General features: G+C 35.7%; 2 protein-coding genes across 2 annotated transcripts; both read right to left on the bottom strand.

Moving 5' to 3' along the window:
- Nucleotides 1–77: 77 nt before the first annotated feature.
- Nucleotides 78–7,014, bottom strand: LOC113119904 (E3 ubiquitin-protein ligase RNF5-like). Its single transcript, XM_026289620.1, has 6 exons — nucleotides 6,740–7,014; nucleotides 4,456–4,474; nucleotides 2,458–2,570; nucleotides 1,680–1,734; nucleotides 1,477–1,588; nucleotides 78–1,355 (listed from the first exon to the last, which is right to left on the bottom strand). The coding sequence occupies exons 1-6, from the start codon at nucleotides 6,937–6,939 to the stop codon at nucleotides 1,237–1,239; spliced, it is 618 nt and encodes a 205-aa protein (XP_026145405.1). The 5' UTR covers nucleotides 6,940–7,014; the 3' UTR covers nucleotides 78–1,236.
- A 326-nt stretch (nucleotides 7,015–7,340) lies between these two features.
- On the bottom strand, nucleotides 7,341–16,005 carry LOC113119901 (uncharacterized). Its single transcript, XM_026289612.1, has 11 exons — nucleotides 15,865–16,005; nucleotides 14,894–15,124; nucleotides 13,044–13,325; nucleotides 10,319–10,417; nucleotides 10,190–10,234; nucleotides 9,100–9,171; nucleotides 8,897–8,971; nucleotides 8,779–8,817; nucleotides 8,628–8,693; nucleotides 8,471–8,509; nucleotides 7,341–8,366 (listed from the first exon to the last, which is right to left on the bottom strand). Exons 1-11 carry the CDS (start codon nucleotides 15,917–15,919, stop codon nucleotides 8,332–8,334), a joined length of 1,038 nt encoding a protein of 345 aa, XP_026145397.1. The 5' UTR covers nucleotides 15,920–16,005; the 3' UTR covers nucleotides 7,341–8,331.
- Nucleotides 16,006–19,466: the final 3,461 nt, after the last annotated feature.

The raw sequence follows: 19,466 nt of genomic DNA, 5'->3' as shown, positions 1-19,466 counted from the left end.
TTATTTTCATACACACACACTCTCTCACGCAATCTCTCTCTCTCACACACACACACACCAAATACAAACATCTCACCGATTGTATTAAATATTTATTTCTCAAGTGCCAGAAAACAGGCCACACCCACTTTATTTTCTGCCGCATATGCACAGTAATTATATGCAATTTATCTACCAAAGGAATTTTTATGCCGATAAAGACTTGTTAAAAACATAATTAACCAGCGATACGCCAAAAGTAAAGAGACAAACAAGAGCCATTTCAACTAAAGCCACCCAAAATCATCCGCAATCAACAGATTCTGGGCATAAACCCCGCCCACTTTATGTCCAGCAGCTGTCAATCAACATGACCCCTGCTGTGACACTGCACAAGTGGGCGTGGTCACAGGAGGTTCAAACCGGCAAATCACATTGCAGAGAGAGGAAATCCACAGAAATGTTCTTGTTCACAGATTGTTTGTTACAATGACAAACGGTTAAAACCGACGCGATTACAAACCATCACCTCCTGGCTGTCAATCAAACGTCACAGCCAATGACAGAGAGACGCTTGAAAACATCATCTACAATATCCATATATATATATATATATATATACACACACTCACATACACACCGCAGCTCACGCTCACAACACTCGCTCCTGTGAGAACTCTGAAGGTGTGTGAAAATTAAACTCACTTTTAAAAATTATTCTAACATTCTTGATTATAATCTTTCAGGATATGACAACAATTTGATCTCGACTGAATTCACAGTGAATTTTCCACCCACTGTCTTGTGTATCAGGTGATTAATAATAACAGTTGTGACGTACGGTGTGTGTCTTCTGTACACAACACACACACAGCAGCTAGAACTGTTGTGGAAACACTTCCTGAACAGACCTGACCGGAGCTCGTCCTGACCTGAACATCTAACCCAGGACTGGCCTCGGCGTCTGATCACCATTAGCTTATGACTTTAGGACATTCCTTCAAACCAAATCTCACAGAAAACATTATAATAAAGTGTGGATCTCAAAAAAAGCTCATATTTCACTCCAAAAGAAATGACAAACCTTAATGCACAATAATTCTCATTGCGTCTGTATTGATTTTGATGTGAAATATGCTGTTCATCCGCTCCTGTAGTGTTTAATCATTAATACTGTCTCTCTCAACACCGATGTGTGTGTGAGTGTGTGTGTGTGTGTGTGTGTGAGACGCAGACAGCTGATCTCCTGAAAGCACGTCACACACTCAGCAGCCAGAAGAAGAAGATGATGGCCAGGAAGAGGAAGAGCGAGTCCTGCCAGTTGTTGCCGTTGTTGGGGATGCCGTCGGCTTGAAGATCTCCTCCGTAATGAGGATCTGATGAGATCAAGTCACGGCTTTAAAAACGAACATTCAGAAGACCTGACATGATCTTCACGCCTTCACGCATTTGTATAATCAAATATTAATATTGATGAAGACAAACAGCAGCACTTACCTCGTCTTTGAAAAGGATCGTTGGTGTTAAAGACTGTGGTGAAAAAGCCAAACGGAAAAGCCCCGATTCCAAAAGACATGTGAAACCCTGTGTCACCAAAACCCTGAAACACCTGCGGACAGACACGATGACATCATATGATCACATGACTCATAATCACAGATAATGGAGTGTTGTTGAGAAGGACAGACACAGACACTCACTCCTCTGCTCTCTGGTTCTGTCCGCTGACCCTGGGGTCGAGGTGGGGTTTTCAATCTGTAACACACAGACACAAATCAGACAATTCTCTTCAACTGAAAATGAGTGAAACCATCAAGCTGAAGGTCTTCACGTCTCCACGCAGCATTCTATCAAAAAAGTTTGATTGTGTAACATTTGAAAATAATGATAATATACAGCCATATTGACATTATCAGAAACAAAGATGTAAACAAACATTTTTGGCCAAATTGTGCATACGAGTGTTATTGTGGTATGTATTATATTAGTTTTTATTAATATTTTAAATAGCTTTTATTTTAATATTATCACTTTTCAATTTTAATATGACTTTTTTTTAGGTGTAATTAATATTTTGCTCAGTTTTAGTTTTTATTTCCATTTAGTAATTTTAATGCTTCAACAGCTCATTGCCAAGAGAATATTTGTAATTTTCATTTAGTTTAATTAACATTGTTTTATATATAACAAAAAAAAATATATATCTGTTAGAAAAAAACTATTTTCTGTTTTAATGGAGTACATGGACGACCTGCTATCTGGCAGAGAAATAATGACACACCATGAGAGACCCACAATGCAATGCACTTCACCTGACCTTCTATTTACAGTGACAAATTAAGAAAAAAAGAAAAAAAGAAACAAAATACCTGTTACATGCCTTGTTATTTTACTGGAGAGCCAAAATAACTTGAAACAAATATCAAATATGGATTGACATGTAAAAATAAGTAAAAATGCAAATGAGATCAAGTGTACCTGGGGTCTTCCTGGCTGGTGCTGCCGCGGCCGTACAGAGGGATGACTTTATCTCGACTGATTCCTGCTTTACACACGGGACACTGCTGTCTGCTGGGACGCGTCTCCAGCCACTGAAACAGAAGAGACAAACAGATCATTCTCTCACGGCCACCAGGACTGCATTTACTTCACCAAAAATACAGTCAAAACTGAAATATTAAACTGTTTACTATGTGAATACAGTCCTGCCCACAAATATTGGCACCCTTGGTAAATATGATCAAATAATGTTGTGAAAATTCATCTGTGTTGTTAATCCTTTTGATATTTTATTTAAAAAATGTACAAAAATGTATCATTTCATTGGATAATAAGAATTTTAAATGGGGGGAAATATCATTATGAAATAAATGTTTTTCTCTAATACTCGTTGGTCAGATTCCCAGCTTCTCCTCTTCAGTTCTCTCCTCTCATTTTTCGTAGGGTTCAGGTCAGAGGACTGCAATGGCTATAGCAGAAGCTTGGTTTTGAGCTCAGTGACCCATTTCTGTGTAATTTCTGAGGCTTGTGTTTGGATTATTGTACGGTCGGAAGATCCAAACATGACCCATTATAATATTTCTAACAGAGTCAGTCACTTTTAGATTTTTTATCTGTTGGTATTTAATAGAATCCATGATGCCATGGGTCTAAACAAGATGTCCAGGACCTCCAGCAGAAATACAGGCCCAAAACATCAAAAATAAAGCTGTATATTTCATTGTACACATGGGGTACTTTTTATCCCCGTTTTCACCAAACCCATCTTGAGTGTTTGCTGCTAAAAAGCTCTTTTTTAGTTTCATCTGATCATAGAAGCCAGTCCCATTTGAAGTTCCAGTCGTGTCTGATAACTGAATATGCTTTAGTTTGTTTTTGGATGAGCTAGGAGAATTTTTCTTGAAACCCTCCCAAACAACATGTGGGATTATAGGTGCTGTTTGACAATTTTTTTAAAGGTTTTCTGAACCAGAAACTAAACTATGTTCTGCAATTCTCCAGCTGTGATCCTTGGAGAGTCTTTAGCCACTCAAACTGACCTCCTCACAATGCATTAGGACGATATAGACACACGTCCTCTTCCAGGCAGTTTTCTAACATTTTCTGTTGATTGGAAATTCTTAATTATTATCCTGATGGTGGAAATGGGAATTGTCACTGCTTTAGCTCTTTTCTTAAAGCCACTTCACCAATTTGTGAAGCCCCAATATCTTTTGCTGCACATCAGAAATATATTCTTTGTTTTTTCTGATTGTGATGGATGATTAAGGGAATTTGGGCTTTATTTTCCCTCCTCTTTATATTTCTGTGAAAAAGGAAGCCAGAGCTGGATGATTTCATGTTTATAATCATGCTGGAGTGCTCAAAATTGTGAATATGAATATACTTCAGAGACATTTTACTAATAAGAATTTCTAGGGGTGCCAATAATTGTGTCCAACGAGTATTTGAGAAAAACATTAATTTCATGATGATATTTCCCCTCTGTTTTAAATTCTTATTATCCAATGAAAGGATACATTCTTGTGAATTTTTTAAATAAAAAATCTAAAGGATTAACAATGCACATGGATTTTCACAGCCTTTTTTTAATCATATTTGCCAAGGGTGCCAATATTTGTGGGCATGACTGTATGTATTAAAAAGTAATTTATTCCTGTGATCAAAGCTGTATTTTCAGCATCATTACTCTAGTTCTCAGTGTCACATGATCTTCAGATATAACATAAAAAAACACATTGAAAAAAAACATTTGAAACATTATGAATGCCTTTGTGTTACTTCTGATCAACTTAATTTTTTTTATTCCTTATTGCTTTGACAGATTATAAAAGTATAAGAGTTCTCCAGCTTTCTACTGTACATTACAATCATTTAATATCAGATTTAAGATGTAAGCATGTAATTACACTGTGCATGAACAGCTATATAATAATGTATAATGTCACTGATGATATTAGACCCTCAGATACTGACCTGGTGAAGACATGGCCAGCTGCACGAGGAGCAGACCAACCAGGAGAAAGAGAAAGAGGGGGGGGAAATAATGTAAATACATAAATCATTTCTGTTTCTGTAATATAATTCATGGTTAGAAAACTCTTTCAGGAGCATCTGGCAAAATACATCCACCCATCACATGTCCATAAATCATAAATCTGCATATTTCTCTGAATTACTTCAGCATGAAAATTAAATACAGAAAGTTTTGAACATGAAATATGGTGAATCTCAGGAATCCTGTGGAGAGCATGTCTAAAATATATTCACCCAAAAAATAAGATACATTTAGAAAAGTTATTTTTTTTAGTTAAGTTATATTATGACTTCATTCACTGTGATATTTTTCCATGGCAATTAATTACTTAACAATTAATCAAACATTCCCTCATTTCAGTACTTATTGCTACTCACCTATATTCCATAATAATTTATGGAATAAATGTTTGTAATCATCATGAAAATACTTTCATAGATGGTTCACTTTAAACATTTTCAAGTTTAAAAAAATAAAATAAACATATTTATATAATTTCAGAAAACTGATAATTTTTCCCATCACACACTTTTGCAGAAAAATCATGTTCAAATGTAACAAAATATGATCATCAGGCCTCTGATGAACGTATGTTTGTTCACCTCTCAATCATCATTGTATTGTAAAGCATTAGGCCTATATGCTTTTTGTTAAATTTTCACTGTATTGATGTTGATTTTGAGGTGAAACAGACAGACCATGTTTTATTGAGATTCACTCCATATCTCAGAGTTAAAGTTCAAAACTTTCATGTTAGGTGTACAAGTCATGTCAGCCTTTTTAAGTGTCTAAAACATAACTCAATCTAAACTAATATTATAAACAATAAAACAGGAAGCATTTGTGCTGCTGATCCTGATGGGTTTGTTCCCCAAATACTAAACACCCAACAGACGTTTGTCATGCACACAATCACAAACACAGTCCAAAACATCTGCACAGCTACAAAACAAACACACGCGCACACACGCACACACACACGCACACACACACACACACACACACACACACACACACACACACACACAGGCTCAGCGTTATGTGTGCATCTATTCTTACTCCTCCATTATGGCCTCAATCCTTCCCTAGAGTCTAATCTCTCATTAACCCCATAATCTCCCGCTAACGGCACAGATACTACACAAAACACACTCTGATGAAACTGTTTAACAAAAAACAAGCTGCTTTAATCAAATTCACTCATCAGACACACATGCAGTGACTTCTATCTGTGTGGGACACGTCTTAACAGATCTTTCTGATTTCTATCTGAGGATCAAGACTTTGCTGACAAACCTGTTGCATGCAGTCTGCTTCATCTGACTGACAGTTTAGACTTTTTAGCACGTAAAATATTAGGAAAATCATGCTCAAATTAATCAAATATGATCATCAGGCTTTATTATCATTGTATTATATGGTTTAATCATAAAACTAGACATTTAAATATCTTACTAAGAAATATCATTGGAGATATAAAGTGTAAACTGATATTTTATGTACGTAACTTAAAAGACCTGTTATAAACTGTATATAATGAATTTAAACATGTTGTATATAAAAAATGTATACTGTATATAAACTGTTATAAAGAGCTCACTGATTTACATTACAAGGCAAGCTATCAAGACATCTTACTTTGAAACAGGTATTTTTTTATCTCCATGTTATCACTATATGACACTACATGAGTCATAAACACATGATGTACACTACCAAATGTAACACACATTATGTTACTACTGTAAAATAATTGAAAAGTAACGCAGGAGATAGTTCAGAATATTCAGAGAATATTTACTATGGTAACAAATAACTGAAGTAATGTCCTTTGTGCTTACAAAGAGTAACGTTACTGTGTTCAGTACTCTTTGTTCAGTACTCAATATATAAAGGTATGTAACAGTAACTATAGTAATTATGTTTTTTTTTATTCAATATTATCACGCTAAAATAAGGATTGAAAATGAGAGAGATTCTTTCCTGTCAACATGTCAAGCTGTCAATCAATTATTGTTTTGTTTTTCTTCTCTGAAATGTTGTGCTTGTATTGCTGCAGTTTTACGTGCGTAAATAACAAATAGCAGGCGAAACTAACCTTGGTAGTCTTTCTTGTATCAAACTGTCAGTTATTTAGTCACTGTCATCTGTGTGTGTTTTAATGCTCGGCACTCACTCATACTGTTATGATACTGGAGGGGATCGGTTATCGATAGGTTGTACCAGAACAGATGTCCGCAGAGGCTGATGACCGCGTCTTTCGCGGTGTCCAGGCAGATGTTGCACTCGAAGGTGGCTCGATCTCTGTCCCGCTCGCCTTCCGCGCCTTCCCCCGACCCTGCCCCGCCTCCGCTGCCCGGGACTCCCGCTCCTCTGGCGGCCGCGCCGTCACTCGAGCTCCGTTGCTGCTCTGCGGCCTCCATCCTCTCACGCTCGCACTCCACTGCGCGTACTGTCCTGCGTTGCGTTGCGTATCGCTCTCGCGCGCACGTGACGCCACGCTATTCACAAGCCCCTCCCACTTCGAGAGAACACCTTTTGCGCTGAGTGGGCGGGGTTTGAGCGAGTGTTGTTGGAAACACGTGACTAAATAGTTTTAGCCATAGCCTAGCCCTTAGAAGTTATAAAAACAAAACAAATAGAAATTAAAAAGTATACAAAGATACAAATGTATAACAAAAATAAATAGCCTAAATGAAGAGTTACACCGCCACATAAGATAAATATAGAGATAGCGTTTTCACTTATTTAGGATTAACAAAACTTTATTTAGTTTCCATATACTGTCAACTTTAAATAAAGAACAGATAGATTTACAGCCAGTACATTTTGTCCAGGTATGCAAAATTTTGATAGCAGGAAACTCAAATGAATTATGTTTTCCTATGCTCTAAAACAGTTGGATTGTTTATTGTACCCAATATCTGGGTTAAACAAAGAACACTGCATCTCTTGTTGGGTTATTCTTAACGTGTATTGGGTTATTTCTATATGAATGCCACCAGTTGGGTTCAAATTGTACATTTCAGCAGTTGATCGGTGCAACTGACAGAAGATAAAGTGATAAGTTAATACATCTCTGGCTATGCAGATCACAAGTACAAACCTATTTTATAAAGTCTATGATACAAACATGGACTAAAAGTAAACACAAAGCTTCATGAGTTTCGTAAATGTTCACAGAATGCACAGAATCATGCTGCCCTCTGCTGCTTACAAGAAATCAGAAATCAATCTATAATCATTGCTCCATTTATAAAAGCACTTGAATAAACTGAAAAACACACCAACTCTTACTTTATTAACTGCTGTAAGATCCACACTGAATCATTCTTTGAATAAGGACATCACAATTTTACAATTACCAGACATTTTTTTACCAGACTGTAAACGAATCCAAAGAGCATAAAAGTTGCTTTGGATAAAAGTGTCAGCTAAATTATTACATTTAAATGTATATAACAACATTGAAGTAACACACATAATTCTCAAAATACTTTGTTTCATTATGGTCTTATATGCAACAAAAAATCTCATTTCAAATGAATGATACCAGTACAATGGCAATATTTTATCTTGAATAAAAAACGGTAAGGTTGACACAATGAAGGGGTTTTATTTCATGCTACAGAATGACACTGTCTCCATTTATGCTTCCTGACCACACATGCCTATATAGATCATCCAGTTTCTGACCTATTTATATAGTGGACACTGTGTGGATGTTGTGGAAAGTGAATATAAAGCACATATAAAGCTTTTGACATCCATGATGGAAAATCATCAAAACAGCCCATGATATACCACTTGATCTTCTAGCTGGAGTCACTGTTGTTCTTTCTTTCAAGAGCTAAAAAAACCCAAAGCTGTTAACATAACCTACATTTAAAATGTAGACTAATTACATCGTAAATGTTTAATTTTTTATATTTTGTTTGAATGACCAATTATTACCAAGATCTGGCATTGAAATGGTCTGGGATCTGCAGTACACTGAAACACAGAATGTGAAACTGCATCTTTAAAAGCAATACAAATACTGGAAATATTAACTATTTGTTTCTCACAACACTGAGCTCCGTGTGATCTGAAGAGAAAGTATAAATCTTACTTTGCAGTGGTAACAAGAGTGTATTCTGAGTCACAGTTTTCTGATCTGAATCTTCTCTCTCCATGGCTAAAAAAAACAACAACAACAAAACGATTTCACATCCAGTGGCTGTTTGATTCAAAATAAAAACTGTAAAACCCATTTAACTCACCAAAATCAGGCAGAGAGATGTTTTTAGAGCCTATAGCCCCTGAAAAGTAATCGCAGCACAGGTTTCAGACTCTGAGTGAGTGATGATAATTCAGATGAATGAACTGAGATGTTCTGACCTCGAGCTGCTGTAGGAGCTGCTGCTGGAGTCTCTTCAGCTTCACAAAGACTTTGAGTTTCATGAAGCTCCTCAGCTGAAAGACACAGAGAAGAACCACTAATGAAACCGTCCTGAAAAACATCTGAACAAGTGTTTGAAGCAGCGTGAGGCAGAAGTGTAGAAACACTGTTAGTGTGTGTATAGTGTCTGTTCAGGACCTACTCAGAACCACCTTCAGACTGTCATCTGGAGCAGCATTTAAAGCTGGAGCCAAAATTGCACACTTTTCTTGTCCTGATGGAGAGTTCAGAAGGAATAAAGTTTTTTTTTTTTTTTAGTACAGATTGTTATTGAACGTTAATGCATTTCATCCTGGACACAGTGAGGTGGTACAGTGTCAGTAAAGAAGTTTTAGCTTCTTGAGCAATTCACACTCACTTTTTTCCAGATCTGGTGTTTTCATAATCACACGAAATTCTAAACAACACAGATGTTCAGCCTCCCCATCTCAGCTCGTTTATATTTAATCCAAAGCAATATTCAGCGTGTATAGATTTAGTCTTTGATGCAAGCATTAATGTCTGAGGAATGACCACAATGTGTTTTGAGTGGTGAATAATTCACTTTCAAGAACAAGAAATTAATTCAAATTTAAAGGAACACTACGCTATTTTCTAAAAACAGGCTCATTTTTCAACTCCCCTAGAGTTAAACAGTTAAGTTTAGCTGTTTTCTAACCCATTCAGCCGATCTCCAGGTCTAGCTTTAGCACTTTTAGCTGCAGTTTAGCATAGATCATTGAATCTGATTAGACCGTTAGCATCGCGCTCAAAAAGGACCAAAGACTTTTCATATTTTTCCTGTTTAAAACATGGCTCTTCTGTAGTTACATTATGTTCTAAAACCAACGGATCGGCTGAATGGATTAGAAAATGATGAGTTAGAAAATTAACCTATTTTCAAAATTTATGGAGTGAAGAAAAACAATATGAACAAGAACAGTTGACGATGAATGATATGTAATACGGGGTGCCGAAATACAATCGGATAAACTGGCAGTCAGCGAGTTTCACAAACCAAAACAGAGACTTGCATTCCGGCCCGTAATGAATATTTTCAAAGGAGAATAACTGACTATAGCATTGTTTTTCATATAAACAATTAAGTTAACTTAGCATGTTTCTTAAATATCGCAAACATATGATGCTATTTTTATGCTTTAGTAGAGTCGAAAACGTACATACAGCACCTTTAAGAGACATATGGAAATATGTGTATTTTATTAAATAACTTTTAAAAGTGTCAGACTCACTCAACAGTTTCACGTGTGATGGTGTCTTCAGGGTTTTCTGCTTCTCTGAAATTATAAACAAAAAACAAAGACAGTCATTCTCCTCTTTTAATCATATTTATGACTTTATAATACTTAAATAATACTCACTTGGATGTTTAATATATTTGATCAGTTGATAAGTTGTGAGAACAATGACGGAAGCAACAATCAAACTGATTAAAGTTACAAAGCCCAACAGGCGTCCGACTGTCACAGAACAAAAATACATTATTCATAGAGTTAGATTAGGATTAATTGAACAAATTCAAATCTAACACTAATAATGAAGTGATCTTAGACCATGAGACCATAGTTAATCATTAGAAACAAATACTAAAGTGTCCATGGTTAACACAAAGACTACTTAATGCATGTAAAAAGAAAAATAATTTATACAAACAATTTATGATTCAAAAAACAAAAGAATCTGAAGAACGGTATAAAGTATACAAGAATAAACTGATAACTATTGTACGAAATAGCAAGAAATTATACTATGAAAATAAATTAAATGAGAATAAAAGTAATATTAAAGGAATTTGGAATATACTGAACAAATTGTTAAGAGACAATCGTTCAATCAACGCATACCCTGACTATTTTATAGATAATGACACTGAAAACTATAATATGAAAAACATTGTCAATAAGTTTAATGATTTCTTTATAAATGTTGGTCCTGAATTAGCGGCAAAAATCCCAGCAAGCAGTAATAACATAATGGTGGATTCAGCTATAGAAAGGAACCCTCAAACCATCTTCCTCTCTGACGTGAGTGAGACTGAAATCATAACTATTGTGAATAAATGTAATAATAAATCCTCTATGGACTATTTGGATATAAATATGAGATTAATAAAAAGAATAATTGATAATATTGTGAAACCCTTAACACATATATGTAATGCCTCATTCCAAACTGGAACTTTCCCAGACAAAATGAAAATAGCAAAAGTGTTACCACTATTTAAAAATGGAAGTAAACATATATTTACAAATTATAGGCCTGTCTCTCTGCTGCCACAGTTCTCAAAAATATTGGAGAAAATGTTCTATAGCAGACTGGATACATTTATTGCGAAGCATGAGTTAATTAACGAGGGGCAATATGGATTTAGACCCAAAAGATCAACCACTATGGCTATTATTGATGCTGTGGAAGAAATCACCAGTGCTGTAGACAGCAAAAAACATGCTGTTGGAATCTTTATAGACCTAAGGAAAGCATTTGATACCATAAATCATTCTATCCTTGTACAAAAAGTAGAAAAATACGGTATTCGGGGAGTAGCTGGGAACTGGATTAAAAGCTATTTAGATGAGAGACAACAATTTGTTAAAATGGGGGACACTGAATCAAAATGTATGAGCATTGTTTGTGGGCTGCCTCAAGGGTCTATACTGGCTCCCTTGCTATTCAACTTATATATTAATGATATATTTAAAGTATCAGATTTATTAAAAATTGTATTATTTGCTGATGATACCAACTTATTTTATTCCAACGATAACTATAATAGACTTATAAAGGATGTTAATCAGGAATTAGCCAAATTTAAAACATGGCTGGATTTAAACAAATTGTCACTCAATCTAAGTAAAACAAAAATGATTATTTTTGGCAATTATAAGGAAACTCCGGAACTACTGATACGTATAAATGGTATTGAAATAGAAAAAGTAACAGAAATTAAATTCTTGGGAATCACAATAGACAACAAATTGAGCTGGAAATCACACATTGGACACATACAAAGGAAGATATCAAAAAATATTGCAATCATAAACAAAGCTAAGTACGTTTTAAATTACAAGGCGCTGTATATATTGTATTCCAGTCTGATTTTGTCATACTTAACGTATGGAATTGAGGTCTGGGGTAATAATTATAAGAGTTCCCTGCATTCCCTTGTAACTCTCCAAAAACGAGCAATCAGAGTTATTCATAAGGTAGGATACCAAGAACATACAAATATACTGTTTTTACAAAGTAATATGCTTAAATTCATGGACTTAGTCGTTTTTTATACTGCACAATTAATGTATAAAGCAAATTGGATCCTACTACCTGCAAATATTCAAAAACTATTCATAAAAAGAGATAGCTGTTACAATTTGAGAGGTTATGGTCATTTTAAAGTACCGGCTTTCAGAACGACGAAGAAAAGTATGTGTGTGTCTGTGTGTGGTGCCAGGCTCTGGAATAACCTGAGAGCCCAACTCAAGCAGTGCCCATTCATTTATCAATTTAAATCAAAGTATAAACAAGTTATACTGTCTAAGTACAGGACAGAAGAATGTCCTTAGGTGTAGAAATGGAATTAGCTGCAGAGCAATCTATTTATGTTGTATTTTTTTTATTTGTTACCGGCAATGAGGTGTTTTTTTTTTTTTTTTTTTGTGTGTTTTTTTTTGTACTTATTGAAGATTCTTCTTTTTGGAATTAGCAGAATGATTGTGAGTTAATATTGTTGATTGTACTGTCACTGGAATAGGACAACACTAATATGTGGCAACTGTCTTATCGATTATAGTAGATACCTACGGTTTAAATGTAAAAAAAAGGGGGTAGGCGTCAATAAGCTTAAGCTTCTGCCTACTCCTTTTGAGCATCAGATCCACGGTTTTATTTATTTGTTTTAATGTACTTGATCATCTGCGCATGTATCCTTTTTGGTTTCGCCTGTTGTGTTGAGGATTGTTAGTTGTTACTATGTTGATTTTGTGGAATTCTGATGCCCAAATAAAAACAGATGATGATGATGATTCCAACAACATTCAAACAAGCTAATTTTACATGAAGAACACAATAGTAAAACTGGGACTATAGTACCGTCAACTAAATAGGCAACTTCTGGCAGAATCCATTCATCCACCACACACTGATAGCATGAACTTTCAGACGGCAGGAACTGCGGGCTCTTCTTCAGCTGAAAGGATTCGTCTGCATTTGGTCTGATTTCACTTGAGTTCAGCCGTTCATCAGGTAACGGCGTCTGATCATGTCTGATCTCCATCTGCACATGTTTACGGTTGAAGACCGAGGGCAAACACACCAGAACCTGCTGCTCTGATGATCCAGATGCTTTTACAGAGAAGTAAACTTCAGGACGAGCTGCAGGACACACAGACAGACACACAGATGAACTGAATTAATTTATTGGTAATTGATATATAATGGACACTTCCTGTTGCCTCATGTTGCATTGGCATAAAGTCTATTTCACAGCTGATTTCAGACAGGTTGAAACTGGCATATAGAGTACTGTGGAACATTTAAGTCTCTAGCACATTAGATGCTTCACAAAAACTTTTAAGCCAGTTTTCTTATCTTTTGCTTTTACATTTCCAACCATTTTTTGCAAATATGAATGATATTAGATTTGTGTATGAACAAGGAGCACTACAACAGACCTGGGCTGCGTTCAGCCCCGACAAAACGTTGCACAACGTTTTTTAAACAGAAACGGTGATGCGTTGAACACACTGTTCTGATGACGCAAGAGTTGCAACTATGGCAGCTGAGAAGGCCATTCTTTGAAGTAAAAAAAAGGCCATTCTTTGGTTTCTTTGTGAAGAATCTTCGGAGCCATCTATTTAGCCTCACATACTGACTTTATTTGTAGTTCATACGGTTTTAATACCCTGTATTTTCTTTCTAATTTTTAGAAAAAGCACTTAATTACCATTGTTTATTTCTATACCAAATGTCATACACTTGCAATGAAGCTAAAAATATAAACAACTACATCATTATGTTGATATCCTTTATTTTTACAATAAAACTTACGACAAACATGTCTTCTAATATCCTCAGTTACTGCGTATACCGAGCTGCAACGAACATATTTGTACATTATTTTCCTTGAAGCCATTGTGCGTGCTTTATATACATGTTGCTGCTGATTGGACTGCAGTTCTGACACACCCACCAAACAAGGGAAAACGCATCTCAAACCCCGTTGCACACCGGTGCACACCGTTTCCAGGAAACATGACGTTCAATCCGGAAACCGTAGCAAAACGTTGCGCACCGTTTTGAACTTGAACATGCCCCTGATCTCACTCTCAGCCAGTCTGATATTACATTATAGGACAGAAGCAAAAGGTGAAACACAGACCAAAAATAAATTTAGCAGCAATCAACACCTTACAGACCCTGGAGTATTAAACAAAGCAATACTTGTGTATTGCATATATTTCAGAGAAGTATCAGCTTTAATTTTTTCACATTTTTGATAGAGGGCACTATATGTATTTAATTTATATTATTTAAAAAAAAATGCTACTGAAATTGACCCAGGCCTGTTATTGGCAGCTGAACTTCCAATAAGAGTAAAATGTGTCTGGTGCTTTTTGAGTCTGTGAATAACAGCCTCCCTCCACTGAAGACTCTTCTTAAAATTCCTTACATTAGAATCCAGTAGCTCAGTTATTTTCAACAAGACTTATTTAGTTAAACCTGATTTATACTTATTTGTGAATCTGTCACAAGCTTTACAAAGAGACTTGACCTGACACTGAAGGGTAGGTAAGTGAAAAAAATGAAGGGTCAGTGGGTTGGAACCACTCTAATGTGACTAAAACTAAAAGTAAACTGACAGCAAAATAAATTAAATAAATTCAGCTGATGTTAACTTTCCTACAGATTCTTTTGTCTGAGTGGAAGTGTTACAAACTCACATTCCTTGATTAACCTTTCCTCTCGTTGAAGGTCAATGAAGCTGGTTAATGTCTCTAAACATTTCTTCTCCAGGCTGGAAACTGGAACTAAAGGTATCCAGTCCATAGAGAGGGTAAATTTTGAGTTCTGTCCATCATAGGCATATTCATCAGTGCCTTGAAGAAATATTACTGAACCATTAGAGTGACATTCAGCTGCACAGCCGTGTGTCCACTGAAGAACATGAAGATCTAGAGAAAAAACACATTAGAAGACAAAAATCACTGTGATATGTTTAAGGTAGAGCAAGTATATGTAATTTTGTTGTAGTTGTTGAAATAACAGTTTCAGAATCGTTTGGATCCTACATTGATATATTATAAGGCGAATGGCTCCTGTTTGTTTCCTGCAAAGTTTGGTGAGCAGGTATGAAATTCCAAGAAAACTGGATTGTTTTACAGCAGCAACAAAAACAAGTGTATGGCTATCCACTGTAATTATTAAAGTGAGATATTTATCACAGTAAATTCTTCTTTACTGTAGAGGGTTCAAAAATCACAAGACTAAACAACTGCTTTAAAAGTAATTTTTTCTTTCAAACAAAGTTATCCAGGATTCTATACAGTATATGACACTACCATTCAAAGGAATACTCCACAAGGAACATAAGTGACAGTAGTGTGGTGCTATATGTGTAATACAGAAAACATATTTCTGAAATGAGGAAGAGAAACATGTTACAACAAGAAAAGAAAAGAAAAATCACCATGTCGCAAAGTAAATGATATGTCCAAAGTTTAAACCTAAACCTGAGCAATTCAAAGATAAACGCATGAAACATTACTAAACTTCTGAGCATTTTTTTTTTTTTCAAAAAGGATCATTTTGCCAATAGGAATACTATCTTTACAATCTAATGCAGACTATGTACAGTAATGCAATGAATGTACAGTAAGAACATAAGACAGGCTGAATAAAAGAGTTTTCTTACCACTCTGAGAGGGGAAAACAGATAAAATCAGGAAGAGAACTGTGACTGAAGCCATTATCTTAAAGTTTCAGAATGAAACTACTAAACCACAACGTCCCCTTTCATTCGTGAGACAGACTTAGCCAATAATGATGAGGTAAATGCATGGACTGTACAAAAACATGGACGTAGGGTCCGTGACGTCACCCATGGATTTCAGAAAGTGGGCGGAGCCAGTCGTCGCCATCACCGTGCGTCACTCCTGGATAATCAAAAATAAACTCATTAAAAAAAAATACATCCCCTCACAATAATTGAGGGCAAACTTAGCTATAAAGACCAAAATAAATTTTTGAAGTAGGCTGTAAACTTTTTTTTTTCTGTTGTAAAGTTGGGTGTTTAACATGGGGAGTAGGGGTGTAACGATTCACCCGTTTTCTCGATGCATTGATTACAATCCCTGTCGATTCATATGCATCGATCTTGAAACATGATTTTTGAATCGTGAATCGCCGATCTTGGACAGTAATCGATTCAAAATGCTAAGAATCGAATGAATCGCGATTTCTATAGTGATTCAATGCCTTCAAAATGTATACACATTAAATTACACGCACAAATTAATGGAGACCTTGAAGAGTGTTCGTGAATCGTGCCTCTGATCTGTCCTTCACGCGCTCCACTGTTTACCGCCTGAGACTGTCACAGGATTGCGCTCGTGCGTTCGTCTCTGACGCAGCTGACGTGTGATCTAGGACTCGTGGCCAGTAATAATAACGTGAAGTAGTTTTACTTTTCTGTAGTTTGTCAATGGCTCTCTGCATCTTACCGACGGAGTTGCAGAACAGCCACAGACTCAGCACCCACCTACTTCCACTCACTATTACAAATCTCCAGAAATCAGCTTGTGAGCGAAAACCTGGTGATGTCATCACAGAGAGGCTCAAAATCACTTTCCAGAACATTCTCTTTCACCATTCCTGGGTGGTGGAATGATCTTCCCTCTCCTATCTGAAGTGACTAATCCTTGAAAATTTTCAAGCGACAAGCTGACAACTCATCTCTTTCGAAACTACTTGACTTCAGCATAAAAAAATAATATGATTTGTCTTCCTCTTTATTTATTCCTTCTCTTTCTAGCTTGTACTTATTTGAACAGTGTATAAAACTTATTACAAGCACTTCATGTGTCTGTTTGCCTCTTTAAGAAGAATGGTTATATGTATCCCCAAACTGTAAGTCACTTTGGATAAAAGTGTCTGCAAAATGACTAAAGCTAAATGAAAAACTCAAGAAAATCTAATAAAGTTTAATGCTGAATGATTACTGGTCTGTTCTCTGATTGATGTCATGATTACACAAGTGTGTTTATGGTGTGTTGTGATTCTGAGAAGAGTCAGACTCACTGATTGTGAAATTACAAATATTAACACTCATCCTCCTCTTCTATCATCCTACTGAAACTTTAAAGGACTTAAAGGAAGCAAGAGGCAAGAACGACTAAACTAACTCCAATGATCCATGGCAGCTGGACATTCACTTCATCTGTCAAAGAAAAACAAAGAGTTTTAATTGATTTATAATTGTGAAAAAATGATATGTAATACTATGAAGTGATCTTATGAAACCATCGATAAACTTTGACCAACCAGTTCAATATGAAACAAACATCATCATCAGGGTTGCCAATTCTCACGCATCTGGCTTGACACTCATGCTTTCAGTATTAATCTCACGCTTAAGTCCAAGCGTGAGTGCATCATTTAGAAATCGAGTGAACAAAATAGTAAATCGAGGGAACGCAATAGTAATCGTGTGCACGTTTTATTACAGTGAGGGAACGAATTAGTAAATCATGCACACGATTTAGCCTAATATTTTTTTCCTGCATGTCATGTGTGGGGCTCCGTACAATTCTAAGTCTAATTCTAACTTTTATTTCTAGACTTAAAAATATAGTGATTCATAAAGGTTCCTGAGTGTTAACCCATTTAATCCCAAATTTTTCCCAGATATGAAAATATACAAATGATGTGTCATTAGTAACCCTTTGAAATAATCAATAATTATTTTTTTTAATTATTTTGGAAAAGTGAGTGAAAAAAATTGTGTTTTATGTTCGGTCATAATTGTGACCGGTGGGATAATGTGTGTACTGAAATAACATATTTCTCCGGTCATAAAAATGGTTTGATATCTAGATAGCTATTTTAAACTGTTTGATCACATTCTAGGGTTACTATTATGCATAAAAAACGTATGTGACCATCTATTGTGACCATCAGCATGTTTATTAAGAATGACCAGTATGTGCACTTACACTATCTGTACACTAGAGAGAAGCATTGTGTTATTCACTATATGAAATGATCTCCACATGCATTCAGAATGTGAATGTCAAACATTTCTAAACACTTCGATCCAAAGATCACTTTTATAATCCAGATTATAGATTTATGCAGGTTATGCAAAGTTACTGCAGTCATTTAAAAACCGGCGCATGTCTGAGGTGATTAGATGTTTCATGTGACTGTAGTTTAGTTTGGGCTTTGCTCAGGCCTTAATTAGAACTGCACATACATCAATAAACCAAATCCAAAAGCATATGATAAATTAGTCCACATATTTTATTGTGCCAAGACTTTGGAAGGAGGCTTGCACTTTGGATAGTACAAACTGACAGATAATAAGGATGCAGTTTGAACTGACTATTTATGCACTGCAACCACTTTTTATTTCTATCTTTCTCTTTTCCTTCATTTGATTGACACTTCTTTACCTGCTTATGCTTGTGTTTGTCAGAAAATCACTTCTGAAAGACATTAGTGGGTGGGAAAAAATTGATTAATCATGTAAACAAATCAGAAATAGTCCAATTCATTTTCCCTTTTTATTTCCCTGTTGCCATGCCTCAGACCAGATGGCATAAAACACATTCAACAGTGCAATGGAATGAGGGAAATTCTGTTGTTTGCTCTCACTATCAGCTTAAACGAATATTTGCAGTCGTTTTTCATTCACTATCTGTTGTTTATGAAGTTGTTGAAATGGTGATTATATATTAACCCTTAAAGAAACAAATGTAGTGTTAACAAATGTCAACTGCATCCAAACAGCAGATTTGAAGTGCAAATGATTATTGTTTTACCATCCAGGGTTATGCTCTATTCACAACTCAGAGGTTTCACAATTTGATAGAAATTTCTGAGTTCATACAGAGATATTTGATGGCAGGTGTTGGTTAATCTGAGTACAGTTTGATCAGAGATCATTTCTAAAACTTTAGAGAGATTATATGTGAGGTTACTAGGGTCTTTTTCTCAGGAAAAACAACTGAGAAGCAGGAGCTCAGTTTCTTCTTCAGTATTTCTTAACGAATGTCTAAGAAAACAGTAAAAGGACAAATTTGTCATTTAAAATAATTTTCTGATTAGCTCCTGACTAATTGAAGACTTGAAGCAAGTGAACCCTGTGTGAGATTGATGTCTGTTTTACATTAATCAGTCTTCTGAAAGCTTTCTATTCGCAGTGCTGTGGGTAAGTCAGAATCAGAGTTTCTCTGTTGTCTGTCTATGCATCTTATGTCATATACATACAGAATTGACCTCTACTGCAATTGACAC

This window comes from Carassius auratus, chromosome 19, assembly GCF_003368295.1.
Source record: "Carassius auratus strain Wakin chromosome 19, ASM336829v1, whole genome shotgun sequence".
Classification (NCBI taxonomy): domain Eukaryota; kingdom Metazoa; phylum Chordata; class Actinopteri; order Cypriniformes; family Cyprinidae; genus Carassius; species Carassius auratus.
Note: the sequence above shows the minus strand (reverse complement) of the source record. Positions and strands in the feature narration are given on the sequence as shown.

Bases quoted from the DNA above. Each gene is read 5' to 3' on its own strand.
- LOC113119904 (XM_026289620.1), bottom strand. From the start codon at position 6,939: ATGGAGGCCGCAGAGCAGCAACGGAGCTCGAGTGACGGCGCGGCCGCC. The intron at 1,735-2,457 runs GTACACTTGATC...TGTGTGTTACAG, and splicing joins ACCAGCCAGGAAGACCCCAG to ATTGAAAACCCCACCTCGAC. The intron at 1,356-1,476 runs GTAAGTGCTGCT...TGATCTCATCAG, and splicing joins CGATCCTTTTCAAAGACGAG to ATCCTCATTACGGAGGAGAT.
- LOC113119901 (XM_026289612.1), bottom strand. From the start codon at position 15,919: ATGGCTTCAGTCACAGTTCTCTTCCTGATTTTATCTGTTTTCCCCTCT. The intron at 13,326-14,893 runs GTGAGTTTGTAA...TGTGTCCTGCAG, and splicing joins GGAAAGGTTAATCAAGGAAT to CTCGTCCTGAAGTTTACTTC. The intron at 8,818-8,896 runs GTCAGAACATCT...ATTACTTTTCAG, and splicing joins AGCTCCTACAGCAGCTCGAG to GGGCTATAGGCTCTAAAAAC.